General features: G+C 40.6%; 1 protein-coding gene across 1 annotated transcript; it reads right to left on the bottom strand.

Annotated features, from left to right (window-relative positions):
* Positions 1-822: 822 nt before the first annotated feature.
* CUL4B (cullin 4B) lies at positions 823-24,599 on the bottom strand. Its single transcript, XM_039362336.1, has 21 exons — positions 23,652-24,599; positions 22,284-22,844; positions 19,808-19,923; positions 17,104-17,207; positions 16,684-16,753; positions 15,875-15,948; positions 14,834-14,996; positions 14,656-14,745; positions 14,433-14,515; positions 13,717-13,784; positions 11,738-11,856; positions 11,057-11,249; positions 9,269-9,373; positions 8,341-8,451; positions 7,600-7,685; positions 7,159-7,266; positions 6,705-6,818; positions 5,839-5,944; positions 5,558-5,730; positions 5,128-5,280; positions 823-4,120 (listed from the first exon to the last, which is right to left on the bottom strand). Exons 1-21 carry the CDS (start codon positions 23,710-23,712, stop codon positions 4,025-4,027), a joined length of 2,754 nt encoding a protein of 917 aa, XP_039218270.1. The 5' UTR covers positions 23,713-24,599; the 3' UTR covers positions 823-4,024.
* Positions 24,600-25,192: the final 593 nt, after the last annotated feature.

Genomic DNA, 25,192 nt, shown 5'->3' with positions numbered 1-25,192 from the left:
AGTGTGTGCGGCACAAAAACGTGTTCACAGAAAAACAAGCCAGGTTGCACCTTTTAATTCTGCCACTTGAGAACTGCAGATTATAAAGATACCTAGTTTTTTACACCCCCTCCCCCCAAATCTTGGGAGAGAGGAACTTTGAATCAACCCACCAACCTATTTTAAACCAATCCAACTTTGAATCAATCCACCAATCTACTCTGCACTATATGCCAAAGCCCTCGTTTTCATAGCAAATTCAGAAAAAAAAATGATTCCAATGAGCTGGCTTAGCAGAAGTAAAATAACAAACAAACAAAACAAAAACAAAGCATTAAGGTTTATTAAAACGAGCCGGATGCTTTTTCCCAGGAATAGCCTGCAGTAGCACTTGCAACAGTTGCACAATTTCCCACAACATGAAATCAAGGAAGGGCCATTTGCAAGACAAGGCTAATGAAGAAACTTGCTATTTTGCCACCTGCTAATTAGCGTTACTTTGGATAAGCTAAGATGGCAACTCAGCCAATTCTTTGTTTGTGCCAAAAGATTAACTTCCCTATTAGTCAAAGGCAAAATGCTAACTTGCTAAAGCACTTAACTAGCCTGGTACAGGGAGTCCTCAACTAACAATTCATTTACTGACCATTTGAAGTGACAACAGCACTGAAAAAAACATGACCATTTTTCACACTTAATGACCGTTGCCGCATCTCCATGATCATGTGATGAAAATTCAGATGCTTGGCAACAGGAACTAGATCAACATCAACTAGAGAAGCGAGAGGCCAAAATGCACCCTCCACATAAGCTCGCTCCGTACCACACACGACCAAGGAAGAGTTTAGCAACACAAAACTGTTTATTATTTATTAAATGACACAAAATACCTAGATAACAGACTCACTCTTTTTAAAGGACATGTATTTACATTATTTACCAAAGAGACTCTCTGTACCCATCCACTTTTACTTATGAAGTGTTTGAAAATTGTTTGGGATTTGGTATTTTGTTTGCATTGAAGGAATTAATGTGGACATGTCCTCTTTGCAGACCTGTGTAAATAGAACACTTCTATGCAATAAACAAGCACAATCTTAAATAGCCTACTGAAGTGGCTTCTTAAAAGAAACTGGATTATTATTTTTTTCCCCTCCCGCTGCTGTCTGTTCCCTCCCTCCACCCGTTGCAAAGATATTCTTTCCAAAGAATGTGTTTATACAAAAAAGTGTATTACATTTTTGAATGCTGCTGGACTCTTTAGTTTTAAACATTTAGGGAGGTGGAGGAGACGCTCTTTTGAATATATATATATATATATATATATATATATATATATATGAAGTAAAAATGGTATTTTTCCAATGCACAAAACCCTTCCCTCAAAAACATTTTATTTTGAAGAAAATTAGAAAGACAAATGTTTTGCGTTTTGGAGAAATTGAGACAGGAACACATATTAAACACACAGAAACAGGGCACGCATTAGACAGGTAAAATGAGCATCTGAATGATGAATAAAGGTAAATAAAACCACAGCTAAATTAACATTAACAATTGTCTGTTTCCTTTAAATTAACTCTATGTACTTTGGCACCTTTGTGTATACTATAGAACAAATAAATTTTGTACAACACCTTTGCCATTAATTTCGAAACGATGTTGCTTAAACTTAAATCAGAAAAAAAAAGGAAAAGGGAAAAAAATCATTTTGTTGGATATAAAGTTTTTTTTTTCGTTAAAAATCCTTCAAACTAAAATCAGCAGAAATTCCCATTTCATACAAAGGAGGCTGCTATAAACTGCATGCAACAGGAAAAAAAGATTTAAAAAATTTATGGCCAGACAAGCTGTGGGTCTCTCCTTTAGCCCCCAGTGTGTGTGTGTGGGGGGAAGTGAAAGTATTTTTATATACATATCTATTATAAATATTTTTATGGCTCCATATAGCAGGCACATGATGCCAGCAGAAAGAAAAGTTGCTGGCCGATATGGCTGAAAAATAACTACTATTCAGCATCACTTAGGGGAAATGATTTGGTGAACTGACTTACTATGAATATTTTCTCCTCCTTACAGTCTCTTTAAGGGAGAAAAAAAACAAACCCAGAATTACTCTTATGATTGGAGAGGAAAAAAAAAACAAAAAAGAATTCCCGTGATGAATGTTGGTCTCCCTGAGTTCCTAGACACAGATGTACCAGCAAGATGGCTTGCTCACCTATAGGAAGGGTAGACGCTCGCACTTAAAATGTCATTCTTACGCAGGAAATATTCATTTTCTAGATGACCAGATTAAGGAGACCATTGATGGCTAAATATTTCATATTGCACTGGAGGTCTGTGCCAGGAAGGGAGAAGGCGGCTTAACATCTGAAGAAATTTTCAAACGAGAGAGTTTGAACGAGTATTGGACGAGTTATGGAAAACCTGCCAATTCAGCGCTGAACGGCTACAGTTATGATTAGCACTGGATTTAGCTGTTCAGAAAGGAGTTTTTAAACAGCCTGATAAAAAACAGGATTTTGGATGCAATGCATGCACAAGGATCTTCTGGCAGAAAAAACAAACCCAGTCTACCCACCAATTTGGTGTAATAAAAAGCAATGCAGGTAGGTTACTGAGAGGCTGCCGTGATTCAAAAGCAGCGCTTGGATGCTCTTTCATACCATCCTGATGGTCTCAGAATTGTTCATACGTGAAGAAGATCACCGCAGACACTGGAAGAGCTGGTAAGCAGCTCTTGGAATTTCCCTGCCGCTGGCTGAGGAATTCTGGGACTTACAGCCCTACGCTAACCGGAAGTTACCAGGTGAGGAAAGGGTTCCATTATGTTGAGAATCAATCCAGCCTCTTTAGGAATTCCCCCCCCCCTTTCCCCCTAGAATCCAGCATGACTCAAATGAAGAGAGAGCAGAGGCATTACTCAGGCTGGTGTTTTTCAAACTTGGCAAGTTTAAGACGTGGACTTCAACTTCCAGAATTCCCCCAGTCAGCTAAGTCCACATACCTTAAAAGCTGCCAAGTTTGAGAAATACTGGTTTAGGCTACAACTCTCTTCCTAACTGTAGCTAGATGGGTTGGAGAGTGCTGTTTTCTAAATACTTGTTCAATTCTTTGTCTAATAATAAAACATGTGCAATTTGGCAGAAGTATAAAACCTCTTAATTTTGCATGGGGGGGGGGTAATAAAATCCAAGGCAGCAATCACATTACACCCTGATGTTCATTAATTAAGAATTTCCTTCTCTGAAATAAGCCAGCCTCTAAAAATTTTCCCCCTCCGCAATTAACTCTGATATCATGAATTGTTTTATTTTTAAAAGTACTTACGTTTGAGGACGAAGGGAGTAAGAGCAGTAGCAGCCTACTTCCCTTCAGCTTTTCACCGCAATATTTGCGCCGCAAATATTTGAGGCAGGTCTTTTTTCTCAACCTCAGAAAATCCAGAGGTGTGCTTTTCTTTCTAACACCTACAGAACAATTCATGATGTTTAGGAATATTGAGAGTGGCTTTTGATTCTGAAGACTGCCAATCCACACAGGCTTTGTTGTCCAATAAACAAACTCAATATTGTTCATATAGTGCTTAGAAATTTGCATGCAGTTTAAGCCTCGTTTTTTTTTTTTAAAGGTTGTAACTTGGGGCTTCGTTTGCTTAATAAAATCGCTACACATTTCGGGTTTTTCAAAATGGGAGGAGAGCGATATGCTAAAGAGACTTAGACCTGAATGAATGGGTGGAATTAAAGAGACCAGATACTTGCTTACAATCTTCTGCAGTTCATACCAAATATCATGCAAAGAGTTCAACAGCATTCTTTGTAAAAATGTAAATACTACTCTTTAAACAGGCATGTAAAGCCACTGAAAAAAGACCACTCGACTATATTTCTTTCCCCCTTGCCCATCATCCCATTAGGCTGCTTTCATTCAGTCATTGGTAGTAGAAAAAGGTTAATTTAATGGGATCAACAGGCTTGTTTATCCATCAGTAACCAAGAACATCAGTGTGCAGAAAAGGAAAAAAAGGCTCATTGTGTGTTTATGCAATGTAGTTGTACTGATTGGGGTTCTCCTTGTCTCTTTCCATGTAGTCTCTGTCAATTAAAGATTCTATTCTCTTCTTAAGGTCAGCGGGCTGAAAAGCAATATGAGAAGTCAGAAACAATCTCTGCATAAGGGAAAAAACAGATTTAAAAGAATCGACGAAGCACATTTAAAAAGACACATTTCACATCAGTATGCCAGTTTCATCTGGTTCTTTTGGTATGTCTGGATTTACACACTGAAATGTATTCGTACTTTTGATGTCTATAGAATGTGGACATGTATTTATGTCCACCTAGGTAAAGAACTACTTTTGACTTTATTTGAAATAGAAAGGTATTATCTTGAGAAAAGCCCCTGCCACTCTAAAAGAAGGAAAATATTTAGCTAACTTGGATGCCAAAGTAACGGACAGTTTGATTTTCAAGAAAGTACTACAGGAAGCAAAGGATGGTTACATTTGCACAGAATTCTGGCTTATTAGTGAGTTTGCATGCTGGTTCTGTCAGTCTAACTAGTCTGGCTAGATCTTTGCTAATGGGCACAGCCAACAGCTCCATCTGTAGTAATTTCATTGAATGCCACCTAACTCTGATTTGTTCCTATCAGGGGAAGCCAAAGCCAGAAAGAACAAATTGTTCTTAGCTTTAGAATCTCTTTTGAGAATAACAACTCAAACGTTCATAGCTTGAATGAAACTCAGTTATTTTTGTTTCATTACTTAAAAAAGAGAAGCCAATGGACATAGTAGGAGCCAGTTTGCTCCAGAGATGAAGGTCCAGGCTAGAAGATGGAAGATGGTGAGTTCTAATCCTGCCTTAGGCTTGAAAGCCCACTGGCTGACTTTGTGCCAGTCCCACCTCACAGTCACAGGGTTGTTGTTGTGAAGAAAATAGGAAGAGGAAGGAGTACTAGGTATATTTTCACTGCCTTGAGATATTTATAAAAACAACCAAGGCGGGATAAAAATAAATAAACCAGGGGAACAGCACGTAACGTGATGATGTTGATTTGCTGATAAGCCAAAATGATGAAGAGCTGTGTCTTAAACATACCCTCTACTTAAGAATTAAGCCCAGACGTGTATAAGTGATCTACCTTTACTGGGAATTTCAGCTGGTTGTACACTTCAGAGACAAGCAGGTTGTGGGTAAGCGTCTTGCGCATTTTCATGATTCTCACTATTGCGGCATCAATTTGGTACTGACGATCCTGAAAGACTCTCTCTGTAGTGCTCGCTTGTTCTTCTACCTGTGGAAAAAAAAAAAAAAAACGCACACAAAGGTTTGGCCTCTGAAAAGTGGACAGGAGGTTAATGCCGCCTTTCCCAGCCTGGCGCCAGGAGATAACAATTCAAAAATCTCAGGAGGTGTCAGGTTGGAAAAGAGTGAATTCATTTAAATTATACTTCATTGATGTTTGGGATATTTAATAGTTATCAGTCTTTGGGTTTTAAGGGTATCTGATTTCTTTTAGACCGGTGCCCAAGAGATATTTCTGAAGGAAATCTGAAAGGAAAATAAATTACCGTTTCCTTCATCTGGATCTGATTGATTTTTATCCGGAACAGCTTATGCCTGAAGTCGTCGTTGCAAGTGAATTTGTCTCCATCTTCCACGTCTTTGCCTTTGGGACTTTTCGCCAGCACTCGGGCCTTGCCACAGGCTAACGACTGGAGGGTCCGCCTTAGCTCTCCGTCCTCTGTGATACAGAGAGAAGACAAACACACGGAAAGAGAGGGAGAGGCGTGCACACGTCAGCATCTGAGCTGCGCATGCTTAGACGTCACAAACAGCCACCAATACTGACCTATTCCAGTTGCTTGTTTTATTTCTTCTAAGCTGAATTCTTCGCCTTCGTTAAACATGAGTAGCACTAAAGTCTGGAACAAAGACACCTGGAGCTCTTTTTTGCCCTGCCGGAAAGAAAACAAGAATTGAATAAAGCCACGTTGGGTGCCTTTCATGGTGAGAAATACTTGCTTCAAGATTATCTGTGCCAGAGTACTTGCAGACATAACACCTGTAATTATCGCTGTCATTATCACGACATGAAAGGTCTTATAACCTATGTCGGCATTTCTCAACCTTGCTTGCTTGAGGATGAATAGAATAGAATAGAGAAATGAAGAATAGAATAGAATAGGAATGAATAGAATAGAATGCAGAATAGAATAGAATGGAATAGGAATGAATAGAATAGAATGCAGAATAGAATGGAATAGGAATGAATAGAATAGAGCTGGAAGGGACCTTGGAGGTCTTCTAGTCCAACCCTCTGCTCAGGCAGGAGACCCTATACCATTTCAGACAAATGGCTCTTTTTAAAAACTTCCAGTATTAGAGCATTCATAACTTCTGGAGGTAAGTCGTTCTATTGGTTCTGTGTGGACTTCCACTCCCAGAATTCCCCAGCCAGCCATGATAGTTATATTGGTACTGAAAAAGTGACTTACATCCGGGCTTTGCACTTATAGCCATTGCAGCTGCCTTGCTTAGCAACAGAAATTCTAGTCCCCATTATGGTCGAGGACTATCTGTGAAGCATTTAAAGTTCAAGGCAGCTGAATATTTAGGGACCCAAGTAAGATTTGCTTAAAAAAAATTCTGGTAAGTCTTTCAAAGCTACAAAATGGTTTCCACATATGGGAAAAATTACCCCAAAGTAAAGGTTACCTCTTTAAATTCAGCTTTCAATACACAGTGTCCTAATGTTGATTGCCACTGAAGTTTCCTGCCACTGTGTTTTCCCAGATAAAAAGTCTTAAATATTTCCTGCAGCTTCACCATCTAAGCAGAATGGAAATACAGAGTTTAAAGATAAAATAAACCCATTACTGACTTTTTTTCTCTTCTCTACTTCCTTGTTGTTTGACTCAAACGGAACCTATAATTGCACTTTTTAATCTGAGTGCCAACTTGGCTAAATGATTTTCATACCGGCATTTTATAACAAAACCAATTAGATTTACGTGGTCACCTTCCGTTCCGAATTGTTAGTTTCACTGAGTGAAAAAGGGGAATCATAACAACACTGATAAAGTTTAATTATTAACTATGGCATTACTCTCCTTATCTGATCCTTGAAGAATTAGAGAATTCTTCCATTTCAAAACTACAATTGTCTTACCTCTGACGGTAGATGGACCTCCATAGGCACGTACGTAGGCCAGTAGCCCATAGTCAAGATATTCACGGTGAGTTCAATGTTACCGGGTACATTCTGATTTTGCATATACTACGGCAGAATCAAAGACATAAAGAAGGACCGTTCAGAACTACAAGCACATTTGCATTATTTTCCCTAAGCTATTTAGAAAGGAATTCTTTGGGTTTTCCTCATTTGATTCTTGCGGCTCTTTTAAGGAGACTGGCAAGGCCACGAGAGAGTTACGTAATAAATCAGGGACCCAGTTCTTTTATCCGGGACTTCCCCACAATAACTCCATAGTAAAATACGAAAGGTGTTACAAAAATAAAAATAAAAATGAAGACTGTAGGAGAATAGAAAGAGAAGGTGCAGAGTGGAGATGTTTGCAAAAGGGAAACGCGGCAGACTCTGCGCCCTTACTTGCTTAAACTGTATCATAATATCTTTAGATAGCTCCATGTCTTTAAACATTCCTTCAAGTTTGCTGGTGAAAGCAGCACCACATTCTGTAAGAAAGGAGTTAAATTAAAAGCATTATTAAAAAGCATTTTATCCTCATCACTTGACACCTGCTTAGTGACATGCTTTAAAGGTCCTCCTGCAACCGGATGCTTTTTTACAAGTATTCTGTTTTGGAACTGCTGAAGATTGTGGTAGCATTGTTAGCATAATTCTGGTGGCAGTTACACGATACAGGCAGTCCTCGACTTATAGGGTTTAGTGACCATTCAAAGTTACAACGGCACTGAAAAAAGTGACCTAGGACCATTTTTTTCAGACTTAACTACCATTGCAATAGATTTGTAAGCCATTTCACTCATTCTGCGCTTTGGTTACAGGCTAGGAAAACCAACGGCACAGGAGTCTGATTGAAGGCTATAAAATAGCTTCAGGAGATTCAATCTTAGATTTAAGATGCAGAATGTGACGTAATTAGCATGCCAGGATTAGACATGAAACCCCCAGAAAAGAAATAAAATTTATGAATGCCTGTACCCATTTTTGCAAGCAGAAAAGCTTCATCAGCTCTGTTTTTTGTTTGGTTTTTACACAGGTTTAACTTTGTATTGGGAAAGACTCCATATTAAAATGGGTAAATTGTCAGGTTACAAGTGACACAAGCAACATTTGTGGAAGATGCATTAAAAAAAAAACCCTTACCATGTTTGAGTTTTGACAGCATGGATTTTTCAGCATCTACAGATGCACTTTTGCCTACCAAGAGTCGCTTGGCGAGATCTTTTTTGTAAAAGGCCTCAAAAACATCCTTTCCTGTAGAAACAGAAAGTTAGTTTAGATCAGGATGGGGAACTTTGACCCTTTTATGATTTGTGGACTTCAACCTGAAGCCCACAAGTCATAAAAGTGCCATGGTTCTCCACTCTTGGTTTAGACCCATGTTTAAAGCAGAGATATCCAACCTTGGCAACTTTTAAGACTTATGAACTTCAACTCCCAGAATTCCAAGAGTTGAAGTTCACAGGTCTTAAAGTAGCCAATGCTGGACATCCCTGGTCTAAAGCTATCATGTAATAGATCTCTAGGCATCAGCAACTTGTTGGTTTTGGATTTTTCTTTTTTTCTGGGTATCACCAATTTGCACTTCCCCAACCCAATTTGTTTTGAGAAATGGGGAAGGGTGGGCTTATTAGCTCATTTTATTTTATTTTTAATTTGTCCAATGAAAATTACAAATTTGAACGAACAAATTTGAAAAAAAAAAACCAAAAATGGGATGGGACGATAGGCAAATTAGTGCACTTATGCAGGTCCCCTTAGGAATCTCTTAAAATATGGGACGAGGTCCACAGAAGTTCAGTTGGAATTAAAACGGTGAAAGTTAGAAGCTGAGAGAACTGAATCGGTTAAGATATTCCAGACTTTGACAACTCGTACAAAAATCATTACAATCAAGTCTAAAGTGGTTTACATGAAGTTTAAAGCGGTTGTTTTGCAGATGTTATGTTATGATTAAAACTAAAAAACAAAAAAATCATTTACGGGTAAGACGTTAATATGTACAATGTTGTATGCAACACCTCAATCAAACAATGGCTGATCAATATGACAAACGAAGCCCAGCTCTTACCATAGATGAATCTAAATATGATCATTATTTTATCCAGCATTTTTTCAAGCTCTTCATCAGTAGCTTCTTTGTTGCCCGCCCGAAGTTTTGAATCCACATATTTAGCTAGAGATGAAGGGGGGAAAAAAACACACCAGTGGTGCAGATTTGAATAATGGATCGAAATATTTATTCGAGATCATAGATAGGGAACAGTCTCTTTGTTCATCTAACAGACAATCATTTATCCTACTTAACCCCGATTCTTTTAGGCTTAGGCCAGGAGTAGTTGAAGCCGGGAGTACAACCTGCAACCTGAAATTTCTTTTCGTTTTCTCCTCCTGAAGTTCTCTCCAACTGTAACTACTAAACACCATCAGTTTCCTGCCCCTTTAGAGGGAAACATATAACAACTGCAGTGCTCAAAAAGTTTTAATGGACTATAACATCACCTCCAATCTCTTTTTCCCCCCCAAACCAGAGAAAAGTGGCCTTCAGTTTTGCACAAGAGACCCCCATCTCATATCCAATCATTTCAGTGCTCACGAAAGCTTTTGTCCTGCTCCCCAAACGTTAAGTGAAATCCCTTGCAGGAAGTCCTTGACTTACAACAGTCCGTTTAGCAACCGTTCAAAGTTACAACGGAAGGGGAAAAAAAGTGACTTAGGACCGCTTTTCGGTTACCACCGTTGCAGCCTCCCCAGGGTCACTGGATCAAAATTCAGACCCTTGGCAACTGATTCACATTTATGACGGCTGCCGTGTCCCGGGGTCATGTGATCTCCTTTTTGTGACCTTCTGACAAGTCAATGGGGGACTCCGATTCACTTAACAGCCGTGTGACTAACTTTAACACCTGCGGCCATTCACAACTGGGGCAAGGTCGTAAAATGGGGCAAAATTCACTCAACAACTCTTAGGCTCAATTGTGGTGGTTAAGTCGAGACGTGACAGCAGTATTGCAGTATCTGAGGGGCTGCCAGAAGGAGGGGGGGGTCACATTATTCACCAGAGCACCAGAGGGAAGGACGAGAAACAATGGTTGGAAACTGATCAAGGACAGAAGCAACCTGGAATTAAGGAGAAACTTCCTGACAGGGAGGAGAATTAACCAGTGGAACAACCTGCCTCCAGAAGCGGTGAATGCTCCAATACTGGAAGTTTTTAAGAAGAGACTAGACAATCACCTGTCTGAGATGGTATAGATCAGTGATGGCGAACCTTTTAGCGACTGAGTGCCCAAACTGCAATCCAAAACCCACTTATGCACTGTCGGGTGCCGGGTGGGTGTAGCCCATTAGGTGGGCGTGGCTGCGGTGGTAACGGCAGACTGGGTGGGACTAAAAAGTTCAATCAATTCCAACTTTGCAAGATCTTTTTTTTTCCTGCGAGAAGTTGAAATTGACTGATTGATTGAACCTTTTTTTTGTACACGGTGGTGGAGGCCTAAAGCAAAAAGTTTTAATAAACCCAGCTGAAGGCCTAGGACTGGGGCAACAGCGCGCGAGCCCACAGAGAGGGCTCTGAGTGCCGCTTCTGGCACCCGTGCCATAGGTTCGCCACCACTGGTATAGGTTCTCCTACTTGAGCAGGGGGCTGGACTAGAAGACTTCCAAGGTCCCTTCCAGCTCTATTCTACTCTAGGACGACCTGTATTTTTTTACATTTCTTTTTGAAGACAAAGGCATCAAGAGGCTGAATACCAAAACTGGGACATCCTCTACCCCTGAACACAACTTCAGGGATTTTGAGCTATAATCCCTTTTAACATCCTATTTGGCAACTCCTGGAGGAATGATGCTGTTGTACCTATCAGTTCAGCTGGTTTATTGGGTCGTTTGTTGATGAACGTTTCAAAAGCTTCTTTCATGGCGTTGACAAACTTCTCGTTTTTCAAAAAACAGATGTCGATGATGTGATCCACTTTATCCTTGAAATCTAGCAGCTCCTGGACCATGGTTTTGTCTTTTTCGGGATTAATGACAATGGTGCTACCAAATGCCTAAAGTAACATGAAAAAAGGTATTTGTTCTTAATATAATTGATAGCAAGTTAATAATAAAAAAACCCTGAGGATTCCAAGGAAATTAGTAACAAAACCAAGTTAGAATGGCTATATGCTAGCCTTGTCACGCTGTTTTCGAGAACCATTTTGTACTTGGGTAGAAATGCTTCCCAAATACAAGAAGGATTTTCTGAAAACATAAGCCATGAAAATGCTCCATTTGGGAGCAAAATCCAATTGATTCAACAAAGATAAAACCTTCCCACTGAAGTTTCAAATTCCTTGGAGGAATCGATACAAGTTGGATTATTTCAAAAGACCAACCAACTTCAAAATTCCACGGTTTATGCAAGTTATGTGTCTATGTGAGAGAAAAAATATATATGCAAGTTTCTTTGACCTCTACATTCATTACCATGCAATTATTTTCGTTTATTTTAACAAATCTACAACTTAATTTAAGAAAATTAGCCAGACACAATTACCTTTATGTATTCAATCCACTGCTGCAAGAGAGCCTGCACTCCATTTTTGACCCTGCTAAACAACTGATAGAGTAGTGACAAATCTTGAATTCGATTTTCATCCAGGAGATGATTTAAACCTGCAAAAATTAAGGTAACACGATTCTAAGTTAATGCAGGCTGACTGAGACAAAACATTTCAAATTTAAATTTGAAATGTGAGAACAAGAAAATACATTTTTTTTCCAAAGCCAAAAAATGCAACAACGTGGTTAGACAGAGGATATGCAAGACTTTTAATAGTCTACAATGTTAGGAAGGATTAAAAAAAAATAAATAACCCACTTTACTTTCAGAAGCATTTCTGAATTTTCATAAGAGTTCCCTTGACAGGATTTCCATCTGTAATAACAACCATGATTCCAGCAAAAGCTGGCTAGGGTTGTCTGATAAACCTCTATTACAGTGGTTCTCAACCTGTGGGTCGGGACCCCATTTGGGGTCGAACGACCATTTCACGGGGGTCGCCAAACAACGCAGTCCACCATTTTTTCCCCCTTTTCCTTAGCTGTGCTACTCCCTTTTATTCTATTGGCTTTTGAAAGCCAATAGAATAGACTCTCTTGAATAGAGTCTAATTCTATTGGCTTTCAAAAGCCAATAGGAATTGTCCAAGCTGTCTCTGCCCTGCTGAGCCCGCCAAAAGTCCCAGTCTGTAAACGGTGCTGCACCAGTTGAGTAGTCCTCGACTTACGACCGGTTGAGTAGTCCTCGACTTACGACCGGTTGGGGGAGGTCGCGGCATTAAAAAGGTTGAGAACCACTGCTCTATTAGCAACTCTTTAGGAAAGAGCCACTCTTAAATTTTGGGTCTGGGGTGAAGCAGTGGGCAGGGCGATGGCATAACATGGATAAGATCATGTTATCTGCCTGAGACAGATCAGGATTTTCCATTTTGTTAAAAGTTTGGCAGAATTATAAGATTCTTTTTTTTTAATGTGTTGAATCTATTTTAAGATTTAGAATACCATGGTTGTGTGGTTCCTGCATAGAGCAGGGGTCCCCAACCTTGGCAACGTTAAGACTTGTGGACTTCAATTCCCAGAATTCCACAAGTCTTAAAATTGCCAAGGTTGGGGACCCCTGGCATAGAGGGTCTAGAGCAGTGGTTCTCAACCTTTTTAATGCCGCGACCGCCAACCGGTCGTAAGTCGAGGACTACTCAACCGGTCGTAAGTCGGGGACTACTCAACTGGTGCAGCACCGTTTGCAGAATGGGACTTTTGGCGGGCTCAGCAGGGCAGAGACAGCCTGGACAATTCCTATTGGCTTTTGAAGGCCAATAGAATTAGACTCTATTCAAGAGAGTCTATTCTATTGGCTTTCAAAAGCCAATAGAATAAAAGGGAGTAGCACAGCTAAGGAAAAGGGGGAAAAAAATGGCGGACTGCGTTGTCTGGCGACCCCCGTGGGGTCCCGACCCACAGGTTGAGAACCACTGGTCTAGAGCTGCAAATAAAGATCCTGAGTGCCCCCCCCAGCCCCCATTCTTAAGATTTCCCCTTAACACAATCTTTTGTTTTATGGAGCACAATTCACAAGTTTTAAAGGGAAAAAGTGGAATGTTGTCACCTGCCAGCTTTCCACATTTCCTCTGCCCTCCAACATTGTGCTTTAAAAACCCTAGGGCTGGCAGTTGAGTCTGATCCAGCCACTGCTGTCCTTTTGAAATAGTTGCATCCATATTTCCCTCGGCTATTCTTAGCACAAGTCGGTATTGCAAAGCATAACCAACGGCATTCTTTGGGTTCCTTTCCTCCCATAAGGAGAATGTGACCTGCAGAGGTCCCCCTGGAATACAGTGTCATGGGATACAGAGATAACGGGTGTGTGTGGGTTTGTCAGAATCAGCCCGATTGGGTCATTTCCACCCCTCTCAGGGAACCAAAAGCCCCGAAGAAGCAGTACACAAAGATTTCTATAAAGATAGATGGATTTACCTTTCTGTAGAATGGATGTTAAATGTTCACCTAGCAACTGTTTTTCTACAGTGGCGATTAGAGGTTTCCTACAGGAAAAAAGCATTTAGAATTACAAGCCCATTATTAACCAATTAATCAGAATAGAGTTGGGAGGGAGGTCTTCTAGTCCAGCCCCCTGCTCAAGCAAGAGACTCTATACCATTCAAATTATTCATTTAATCCGAACACCAGGAATTGTCACAGTTTAAGCACTAACATTTTCCAACAACATTACTGTGGTTTATCCTATTTTATTTTATTTTTAAAAAAGCTATTTTGCATTCTCTTTTATCTTTCTCGCCTTCTTTAGGTAGGCAGAAAACGACCTGAAACAAAAAGCCACTGAATGGGTATGCCATTATTCCCGTTCTTTAGGCTCTGTAAGTAGACGTCTATAATTTCTTATAAAAGAATTGACAACAAGAGGTCAATTCCAAATACAATTTTCCATTTAGAACATATGCAAAGGAGCCCCTGATAATTAAGGTTACTGATATTGCAGGGTGCTGTAGGGCTGGGAAGAGAAGCAAAAATAAATAGGGTTTGCCACCAGGAGCCTAAGAGACCCCATAAGACACGTAAAGGCCAAAACAAAGCTCATAAACCCAGGCTAGCAAAAAGCAACGGCTGAAGTAGAAAAAAAAAAAGTCCTGCCAGGTTTTCAGACAGCAGGTCAAGAGAGGGCAAACACTTACTGAGTGCTTTGATCCAGGTAAGTTATAATCCTGTCTGCTTCTTCTTCCAAGCGTTTATTGACATGATGGAGATATTCTGGGACCTGGAAGATTGAGTAAGTTATGGAGAAAAATCGCAACGTACGGTAAGGGAGATTTCTTTGGAAAGGTGGGTAAGAGGGAAAGACATCTGCTCACAAAAGGAGGAATTAGAACCGGTGCTTCGGAGTTAATAATAAAATACCTCTCTTTCTTGCATAAGCCGCTGTCCTTCTGCGGCGTAGAGACGGTTGGTTTCTTCCAAGAATCTATGCTCAAAAGAATCCTGATAAATCTGAGGGGAACAGAAACAGATTGTTCCTTTCAGAATGCTCAGCCTCAATGAATTTTTAGGCAAATTTACCACAATGGACGGCTCTTACTTGCAAATCTGAAAGCATGCTTAGCAGGCTGCGAAGCAGACTCCTGTCGATAGCCTCGCCGTTTCTTTCTCTCTCGATCAAGAGAAGGATGCCATCAATGGTTTTGTTCTGGACCTTCTGGTCGCTAATTATGTGAGTCCTAAACAATTCGAGACCCATATCCCTGAAAGCGTGGAAGAAAAAAGAACAACAACAAAAAAAAGAGTCGGTTGCTGTGTACGCTGGTTTTACTAAGTGATGATTTAAGCCAATTACAGGTGGTTCTTGACTTACAACAGTTTGCTGAGTGACCCATTCAGAATTACAACATCCCTGGAAAAAATGACCGAGGACCATTTTTCACACTACTTATAACCACTGCAGCACCCCCAAGAATCACGGGATCAAAATTCGGGTGCTTGACAAATGGTTCAAATTTATGACGGTCGCAGTGTCTCCCGGGTTCATGTGATCTCCTTTTGCGACTTTCTGACAAGCGAAGATTCATTTAACAACTGTGAATACTAACTTCACAAATGCAGGGATTCACTTAACCAGTGTGGCAAGAAAGGTCATAAAAATGGGGCAAAACCCACTTAACAACTGTCTTGTTTAGTGATAGAAATTTTGAGCTCATTTGCGGTCGGGAGGATGACCTGAAACGAAGAAGTCATTGGTTTGGCAGAAGGTGCTGATTTATACAGCGTCGCTTGTAACCACAAAGGTGTGTAAACTTGAGGAAGCCGGTAAGCCAATTCAGACATTACAGGTGAGACCCACGTAACATCCTAGTCCTCATGTCGGCCTCGCATTCATTATGACATCGAAGAGTTTGCTATTGATTTGAACTGGCTTTTGAATACAACCCAAACCCACACATTTTAGTGAAGGTCTCGGCAGGAGGAAATACACGAAGGAAAGGGAACCCATTTTCTTCTTTTGTTAAGGGTTTTCTATTCACTGTGGACATGCCATCACTCCTCCAGGATAGAAAAGCTACTAATCAATAGCTCAACAACGCGTTCGGAAGTGGGAAGTCAATACTACTTTTTTCGCACTCACCAAATGGATGGCAGCATTGAATTTTGGAGAACGTAGGTTCGATCCAGGAACAAAAAGATACTTCTAATCATTATCTGTAAGAAAGGAGAGAAAGAAAGAAAAAAAAACCATCACAAGTTGGCCAATTTTAAAGTCTATATTTATTGGATGAATAGAACGTAAGATCATTTAACCGCCTTCATCTAGATACATTAATTTGGAAGGGAGAGCCACTTAATTTAAGGGAATTTATTTCCAAATATCCGTGCTTATTGACCGCCAATGTGAAAAGTCAAACACTTCACAAAGAATTTATGGACAGCAGCACAGATCTTTTTAATGACTCCACAGATAAATATTTCAGGGGGGGTGAAAGGTATTCTCAACAGGTCTCCCATTTCCTGTTGAGAAAAAAATATTTCTAGAAGCTTCTGCTATTCACTAAGAACTGAGACAGCTGAGATAAACCTGAATCCAATTCTTAAATTCTCCGCAGTATGACTCCCTCCAAACTGTTCCTAAATATAAATTACTGGAATCCTTTTTTTTTTTTTGGACATAGTAAACAATACAAAAAAGATTAGTTATGAATGCTCAATCCTCTTTTTCTGAGGAGCCATCTAATCCAGCCGTGTCCAACCTCAGCTGCTTTAAGAGTTGTAGACTTCAATTCCACAGTCAGCCATTCTTAAAGTTGCCACCCTGATCTAACCCTTCAGTGCGGTCTCAAATAGACTCAGTTCCTGCAGGGAAAGTTTTCAAATGCCACAGAAGATATCCATCTTTAGTTCCAAGCTTTTAGAAACTTTTAGCAAACAAAGAAGACTTACCATCTGTCTACAGTGGTCTTGCCAACATTTGTCTATTTTCTTAAGAAAAAGAACACTGTCCAATGAATCCTTGAGGACGCAGTTAAGAATATTTTTTTTAAAAAGAGTGGATGCATCATTGACACCGCTTTAGTGGGAGTTTATCTATTAGTTTAATATTCTGCTCCCAAATGTTTAAATGTGAGTATCTACCTACACGTGGCAAGTTCCAGGAAGAATGTGTTATATTCAGTTTAATAATTAAACCGATTAGTTGGCAGGTAACATACATTTCTCTCCTGCTGGAATATTTTAAGGTACTTTGTAGCTGCCAAAAGAATCCACAAGTACCACATTTCTTAACCCACGAGGATTGCTAAAATGGTTGACAAAGCCCCAGTTTGCTTTCCATTTGTATGAAATATTTATTATAAAGGATATTCTCTGAATTGATGAATCTGTGCTTTGATGTGGTCTTCACATATCTGCCTTAGTTGCTTGTACAAATTCGCAGAAATTTTGTAGGAGCAAAGATTTTCAACAGCCTAAAAAAAACAAGGGAAAAAAAGAAAAAAAAACCAGAAGAATTACATATAAACACATTACATATGTTTGTTTACCAGCAGAGGAAGCAAGGGGTCAAGAAACAATAGGTGTGTCTCAATACTTTGACATGTGTTAAGAGAGAGAGAGGGGGGGGGGAGAGGGAGAAGGGGAGAGAGAGAGAGAGAGAGAGAGAGAGAGAGAGAGAGAGAGAGAGAGAGAGAGAGAGAGAGAGAGAGAGAGAGAGAATGAGAATGTAAACCCTGCCAGGACTTAGATAATGGTACTTAAAAAAGCATAATTAGAAGCAGATCCATTTACCAGTTCTGCTGGTCTTAGGGAGAATGGTTTTATTTAGTCTTTAGTTACCAGCAACCATATGACTATTTTTAACTCAAGGTATTAAAAATAGACCCAGACAAATCATGTCGACAGAAAATGCAGCTGCTTTGCTTTCCAAAATATAGCTCTGAATATATACTAAATCAGAGGGTCTGCTAAGGCCTTGACAGAATTCCACATATACATATATGTACGTAATGGTGGACACTCACACACAGACACAGAACCTGAACAAAACAGTGACAGAGCAAATGTAGTTTCTCTCATTTCTTTCAAATACAGTAAGTCACCTTGGTTAGACAAAAAGCTAAAAGATTCTTTGAATAGTTAAGATGCTTTTCCTGATAAACTGAATGCCTCCCTTAATAGGACTAGTGACTCAAGGACTATCCCAGCATCACATGGCTTGTCAAAGGTTGCACTTTCAAATCCGGTGTGTAAACTGGCTTTCTCTAGAAAACTTAGCTGTGAAAAAGATGTCTTATGTATCTGCAAGGTCCACATTTTTAATCCATAATCCCATAAACTGGTCCAATTTTGGTTCAACACACATCTGGGGATTGTTGTGAGGTTCACAAAATGGATGCTAGCAAGCTGTATTTTTCTGCATTTAGATCAGGCGACAGTAAGCACAAGGTTCATACCATTTTAAATGACAATGCTGATGGTCTTATAAAATTTTGATCACTTTTGTTTTTAATTCTAACCTATTCAACTTAAAAACCCTCCGATGTAATCCTTTTTTAATAGTCGTGCTTTGTATAAAAATCAGATATTTCTGGCCTAAGGAAATAACACATCTATTTGAAATAAATAGTAGTTTTCAAGATCTAAAATCCCAGTTACACAATATTCCGGGTGGGTTGTAAGCGTGCTGTTAATGTCCTGCCAAATAACACCCAAAATCTGCACCTGATACCATTGGAAGGTAAAACTAAAAGGGAAGATATAAACAGACCGCGATTGAGGGAGATTTATAGAAACACGCATAATCATATTATGAAGTCTTAAACAAAGTCTTAGTGGATTTTAAAGTATGTTAAACCAACTGCAAAGAGATTCTTTAGGATATATCAATAAGGCTTGCCATACTGCTACTAAATTCCACAGATTTACCAAATCTTCATTAGCTAATTTAATTCTCAATTTAACAAGTAGATCTAAACTAAAATATCTAACCAGATGTAGCATTTTTCTTCATAATATTAATCCAGAACTTTAAATCAGTGCGATCAGTAAAATCAACACATGGAAAAAAGATATGATATTTAAACCAAGAAGAACAGAGAATGAAGTTGTTAAAATATCCATGAAATGTATCTATAATTAAATACTTAAGCAGTTTAAGTTTTTAAAATAGAGGATTGTGAATTTTTTTCAGGTAATAGAATATTTATTACTGTGAACATTAAACATTATGATAGTAAACTACATATCAATGTCTTAGTATTTTTAACTGTACAGAATTTAAATATTTATATAATAAACCAGCACTTTTTATAACAAAACTATTTTTTTTGTTCTAGTATTTATCAAAGTACTTATCAAAGTAACATACCAGATATGCACTAAGGGCAGAGCTTGAAATATTATAGCGTTGTTCTCTGATTTTCAAATCAGTAGTCAAAAAGGCTTAATTTTTGTAGGAAAATATCCCTTTGGAGATTCTGTTGGGCATTTTCTGGCTTTTTTTCAATGAAAGGAATGCACGTGTTTGATTTGTTTGGAAGTAGTTGATAATGGAACTTTTACTGGTGGGTTTTATTTATTAAAATTTCACACCACCCAATTCCCTAGAATCTGGGTGCTTCACAGATTAAAAACACACAGAATAAAAGAATAACATGATGAAAACAAAGAACAAAAAAATGGCACAAACTGGAAAGTAACTAAATCAAACCAGCATTACCCAGAAGGGGTCTTCAATCATCCCCAAATAAGGAATTCTGTCCTGTATCTATCAAGGCAGTTGTGGCCCAGGCCAGGACAGCATTCCCAAAAATGGCACACAGAAAGTCAAACAGGAACAATTCACAAAAACAACTTTATATTGTAGAATTTCTACAGGGAGAAAACATGAAGATCAGCTCATAACAAATTCTGAAGATGTCCTTGTTAATTTTCTCATTTGTCTAACTGCGACTGCATCTCATCTAGAAAGTGAATATGGGATCTCAACCACATCCTAGAAAGTGGAGAAAATCCTTTGAATTTTTGCAAGGTCCGCTCATGAATTGAAAGTACATACACGAATGCTTACCTGGTAAAGCTCTTCTAAGTTGTACTTGATCGAAGTACTATTCTGAATTGCTTCTACAGCTTCTTTCAGTTTTTGCCAGGTTTCATCTGTATAATTTTCAGGCAGTTTAGGTTTATCTGAAAGAAGACAGAATTCTTTACAACAAATGTTATCATTTAAAAATCACAGAAATTGATTTGGTGTAGCACTTGTAAAGCCTACGGTAATGCTTCCAACAGTAACTTCAATAATTTCTTTTGGACAACCTCATAAACCAGAAAGAAAGAGTTTTTATACGTAGAAGTAAAAAAAAAAAAGTGATGTAGAGTACCAATTTTTGCTTTGTGAGCAAGAGAGGTGATTTTGATGATTTGGCCCCTGGTAAAAACTCAAATATTTCAGACCAATGAACAAGTCAGTAAGGTTTCTTAGTGAGGATGCATCAGTATATCAGTACAGAATACTTATTCTGATTCAGTTTTTTTTTAAAATGCAAACTGAAGATGGACGTTATCTACTAAGATATTTCTTTTTTATATCTCTTGTCACAATGTCTCAGATCAATTTCAGAATGCCTGAAATTAAGTATCTAATCTGTTCAGCTTCAAAATCACAAGTTTTTCTTGCTTGTTATTTTGTACCAGCTTAAAATAGAGAAAATCAACTAGGGACAGCTGATTATCTTGACTTCCAATAATAGACCTACATGATGTATAATTTTAATTTAGATTACGTAAATAAAAAAGAAACAAGCAAACTGTCAGCATAATATTGATCTATTGTATGTAATGAATTATAAATTAAAATTATCATTATCAGGTGAAAACAAGGAAATATACAAAGGCAGAAATTGCTCTACATAGCTCAATGTTTTAAAAAAAATCACTGTATTTCTTCTATAAAACTAAGGCATGTCTGAGTAATTTGTTAATATACAAAAGTTATTTAACAGAGACAGCCAATACAATAAATGATGCATTTATTGCCTGAAACAAACTTACAAAACAGACATAGCTTTAATTCTTCTTAGAACCAGAAACTATACAGGCAGGAAGTAATACAATGTATGAAAAACATATTTAAAATGTCAATTTATTCCACACAATGTACAATACAGTATCTTTTGATTAAGAAAACCATGTTTAAATCTCTTACAAATGTATGATTTTCCCCTAGATTATGTATAGTGTTAAATACCCTAACACTTTTCAACTTCACAGCCAAAGAAATCTAAAGGTATTTGTCTCAACCTTAGCGGATCAGAATATCCACTTGTTACTTTATCCATTATTTCAAAATTATGCCAGGATAATCTAGTTTCAAATGAACATCAAATCTTCTCCACTCTTGATCAATTCTAGAAGATTTTTCAGATCAATTGGGGCAAATTGCTGAAGAACATTTAAAGAATTCTCTTTCTTTCTCCACTGGTTTGGAGGACTATTTAGGCACAAAGCCAGCTGGATGACCCTCGGCCAGTCACTGGCAAACTAATTCTGAAAAACCTTACCAAGAAAATTGCAGAAACTGGAACTGGTCCAGACAGTGACCAAGAATCAAAATGTGACTCAAAAGCACATAATAATACAGAAGAGAACAAAATACAAAGATCTGCAAATGAAAACAGATGACTGTGACAAAAGAAAGCAAAGGTAATATCAAAAGTAATAGGCCCCTTGGATGTAATCCCAAAACAACTGGAGCACCACTTGAACATCAGCATTGACAAAATCACCACCAGTCAATTGCAAAAGGCAGCTTTATTCAGAAAACAGCTTACATCCTGTGACGATACCTTTAATATTATTAAACAACCCCATCTGCTTATCCCAGTTTCTAAGGTAGATAAAAATGTCAAAAACAGTCTGATCATCTGCCTGACTGTGTGATGAATCATAGTAATAAAAAATAATTTCTACTGATTGTAGAAAGGGAAAACACAGTATCTCATTTTGTACTATTCTGCTCTAATACAAACTAAAAATCTACTGCATAGATTCATATATCTGAATTTGACAAAGCATGCAAGACAATATCCACTTACCTATATAAACATTTGTGTCTATCTAAGTAAGCAAAGCAGTTTCTTCAAGTTGCCATTAATATATACTTATATTTTAAATACTTATATTCATCTGTCTCTTTTAATGAGATTTTGCCGTACTCTCCAACTCCATCCTATACAGGATGTACAAATGAAGGGAGACTAGTTCCTTCCTCAGCGGTTCCCATTGACTACTGTTCAACAAAAGGGCTACAATACAAGTAAGAAAGCATCTTTCCCCAAATAACGGTTAATTATAGCTCTGAAGATGTCTTCCTTTCTTATAAGAAAGCTAGTTGGTTTTGCACGTAGGCAGAAAACCTGCTACACTTGGGAATAAAGCTGTAGAGGAATAAATCCTGTGCCAGGGGCTACAGTGAAAATGTGCCTTATGCTGCCGTTTCCCCTTCAGATATAGACGTTAAGAGATTAGGAATGACAGCAGCTGGTTACCTTTAAAGTTCTTGATCACTAACTTCTTGGCTGACCCAGGTTTACTGTTCGCAAAACTGGAGACAGTGGAGGAGGCAGCTTTGGTCAGGCCATTGGCGTGGTGTCCCACAGCTACTGAGGAGATTAAGAGGCTTTTGTTTTTGAGCTGCTGGTGCTGCTGCGAAGAGGCAGCCGGCGACGAGGAAGACGAAGAGGAAGACTCCTCCGCCATCTTCACATCCAGTCCGATAAAATCCAAGGAGTCCTCGAAACGCAGCTTCTTCTGCAGGTGATGGTTGGAAGAAGCAACCCCTGAGGAGGAGGTGGAGGAGGAAGAACAGGAGGCCGTGGAGGCCGTGATAATGAGAGCGGGCAAGGACGAGCTGCTGTTTCTCGAAAGAAGGGACGAACAGGAGGAGATGGAGTCCACGTCTTCTCTCTCACTACTGTTGCTATTACTATTTAGCTTTCTCTTCTTGGTGGTGGTGGTGGTGGTGGAGGAGCTGCTGCTACCATCCGTGGCAGGTCTGACCTCCTGAGCCGCCGCCGCTGCTGCTGCTGGGGGGTTGGGGGAAGAGAAACCTGTGGGAAACATGAACACCACAGAGGTGAGCAGGCTGAAGGGCATCAAATCCTCCTGGTGTGACGGACACGCAGAGAGGGGCGGGCGCAGAGCTGGTCACGGAAGGTCGCGGCCTGGTGGTCGGGGGGGGGCAAAGGGACGGGCGAGGCCTCCTTCCCCGCTTTTCCTTCTGGGGGTGGGGGTGGGGGGTGGAAGCGTCTCCCCTTCGCCTCTCGGGGCAGCTTCCCTGTCGCGGCGGTGCCGAACGGGCCGGGCCCCGCTTCACTACCCCGCCCCCGACTCCGCGAGGCCTGGCTCGGCCACTCTGCCCCTTCCTCAACGGGCAGAAGTGGGGGGGGGGAGAGGGTCCTCTCGGTCTCTCCCGCCCGGGGGCCGCCCCCTCCTCTCCTTCTCTCTCTCTCTGCCGCCCGGCCTCGGGGAGCGGGGGGCGAGGGTCGAGCTCCCTTCCTCCGCCCGCCTTTTTCGCGGCCCGCAGAGGGGAAGGAGGGCCGCCGGGCGAGGACCGCCGCTTGTTATTGTCAATACTGGAACGGAGAAAGCAGGGGGCCTAAAGATGGCGGCACATCCGGCCGCTTGGCATGCCGGGAGGCCGCCCGTCCGGAAGCGCCGCCGGCAGGCTGGCCAAAGACGCCGCGGCGCCTCTCGCGACGCGCTCGGGGTGGGGGAGGAAGCCGGCGGGGAGCCGCGGGGAACCGGGGTTCGGCTCGTCGCCCCTTCCCTTTTCCCGCCCTCCGGCCCGCCCCGGCCTCCCTCCCCCGCCTCACCCCGCTCCCTGGCGCCCGCTTCCCCTCTGCCCTCTGCCCTACCGGAAGTGATTGTGTCGCCGGGCGGCTGCTGGAGCGGCGGGTGCCTGGAGCGCCCGGCCATGGCGCGCCGCGCTCGCGGGCCGACGGGCTGGCTTGGCCGGCTGCCGGGAGCGCTCCTGACGCCGAGGGGGAGCCGGGCGGCCGCGTTCTCGCTCGGCGGGGCGACCCGGGGCCTCGCCGGCTCTCGTAGCGGTGCCTCCTCGGCTTCCTTTCCCTCGGCGTAATCCAGATGCCGGGGAGAAAGGGGGGGGGCTAACCCCTCGGGATTGAGCCTCGTCGGCTTCCTTAGTTGGGGGGCCTCCCACGTGACGAAAAGCGGAAGCGGGGTGGGAGAGCGGCCGGCGGGGCCAGCCCTTCTTTCCTTCCTTCCTTCCTTCGCGGCGGGGTTGAAAAGGCGGGCCCGTCCCCCCTTTTCTTCCCCATCCAGGAAGAAACTGAAGCAACGGGCAGGGGAAGGCTTTGGTCCCCGCCTCCCGGCTCTCGTGGGTTTGCCCGTCGGGGTCGCGCTTGCCTGTCTCCTTCCTCCCTCCCTCCCTTCCTTCGCCCGGGGCCGGCGCCTGGCTCTGCCTTTCGGAAGCGAGGAGGAAGGGGCGGGCGGTGAGGTCGGCGCCCCGGCCGAGAGGCTGCCGCAACTGGATGCTTTCCCCTCCCCATTTCCAGCTCGTTTGAAACTCAACGTCTTGAGCAAACTCCATTTGCAGGAACAGGAAACAATAGCAATAAAAATAATAACAACACTAATAATAAATAATAATTAATAATAGATGGGTTCTTGGTGCCAGGATTTATGCTCGATTCCTGATTTGTGCGTTGTGCAGAGTTTAAAATTCACACTTAAAATGAATCTCTGGATACTTCCTGGTTGTTGTTTTTTTTAAGGGAAGTTTAATATCAATGACCTAATTTTTAGGGTTTTTGAAGAATGGTCTTTTTGACTATTTTTTAATTTCATGTTGGTAAAAATATGATGGCTTCAATTTTCACAAACTGACATCAGTTTCCCGATACTCTTAAGAGACTTTTTGTTCTTTAATTTTTTAATAAGGTGAATGATTAACTTGCCCTTTCTTGGTGTTCTTGGGTATAAATTAAAAACTCCACTTTTCAAGTTATTCTGTATACTGAAGTACTCTCTGTATTTCATGTTCTTTATATCATAAAAGGATAAGTATTTTGATTTCAGTTTTTCTTATTTTTTTTTCTAATTTTATCTTATTTTTTAATATACTAGCTGGTATATTTTCATCTGTGTTCGTTTTGAAGTTTCTGGAACCAATATATCAAAAGCGTTACTTTAAAAATAAAAAATTCAGATTCAACTTTGAATATTTTTTATTCATATTACTGACATTCATCAAAGTAAGAAAGGTGAGATATAGATAAATCAGATTCTAAGGTTAACCAACTTTGCCTCCTCTACTAACCTAATGAAATGGGAAATAAAGATCTTTATGGCTGATTCCAGGGCTAAAGCCAGTGCCTCTGTCCCTAGGTAACCAGGTCCCAACCTATTTAGACATGAAAACTTGGAGATTGGAAGC

This window comes from Crotalus tigris, unplaced genomic scaffold (assembly GCF_016545835.1).
Source record: "Crotalus tigris isolate CLP2741 ecotype Arizona unplaced genomic scaffold, ASM1654583v1 scf7180000019427.664434, whole genome shotgun sequence".
NCBI lineage: Eukaryota > Metazoa > Chordata > Lepidosauria > Squamata > Viperidae > Crotalus > Crotalus tigris.
Note: the sequence above shows the minus strand (reverse complement) of the source record. Positions and strands in the feature narration are given on the sequence as shown.

Excerpts from the sequence above, each read along its gene's own strand:
- CUL4B (XM_039362336.1), bottom strand. The coding sequence starts at position 23,712 with ATGGCCGGGCGCTCCAGGCACCCGCCGCTCCAGCAGCCGCCCGGCGAC. Across the intron at positions 14,746-14,833 it reads GCATGCTTTCAGATTTGCAA|ATTTATCAGGATTCTTTTGA; the intron begins GTAAGAGCCGTC and ends TGTTCCCCTCAG. Across the intron at positions 7,686-8,340 it reads GCTGTCAAAACTCAAACATG|AATGTGGTGCTGCTTTCACC; the intron begins GTAAGGGTTTTT and ends CCTTTCTTACAG.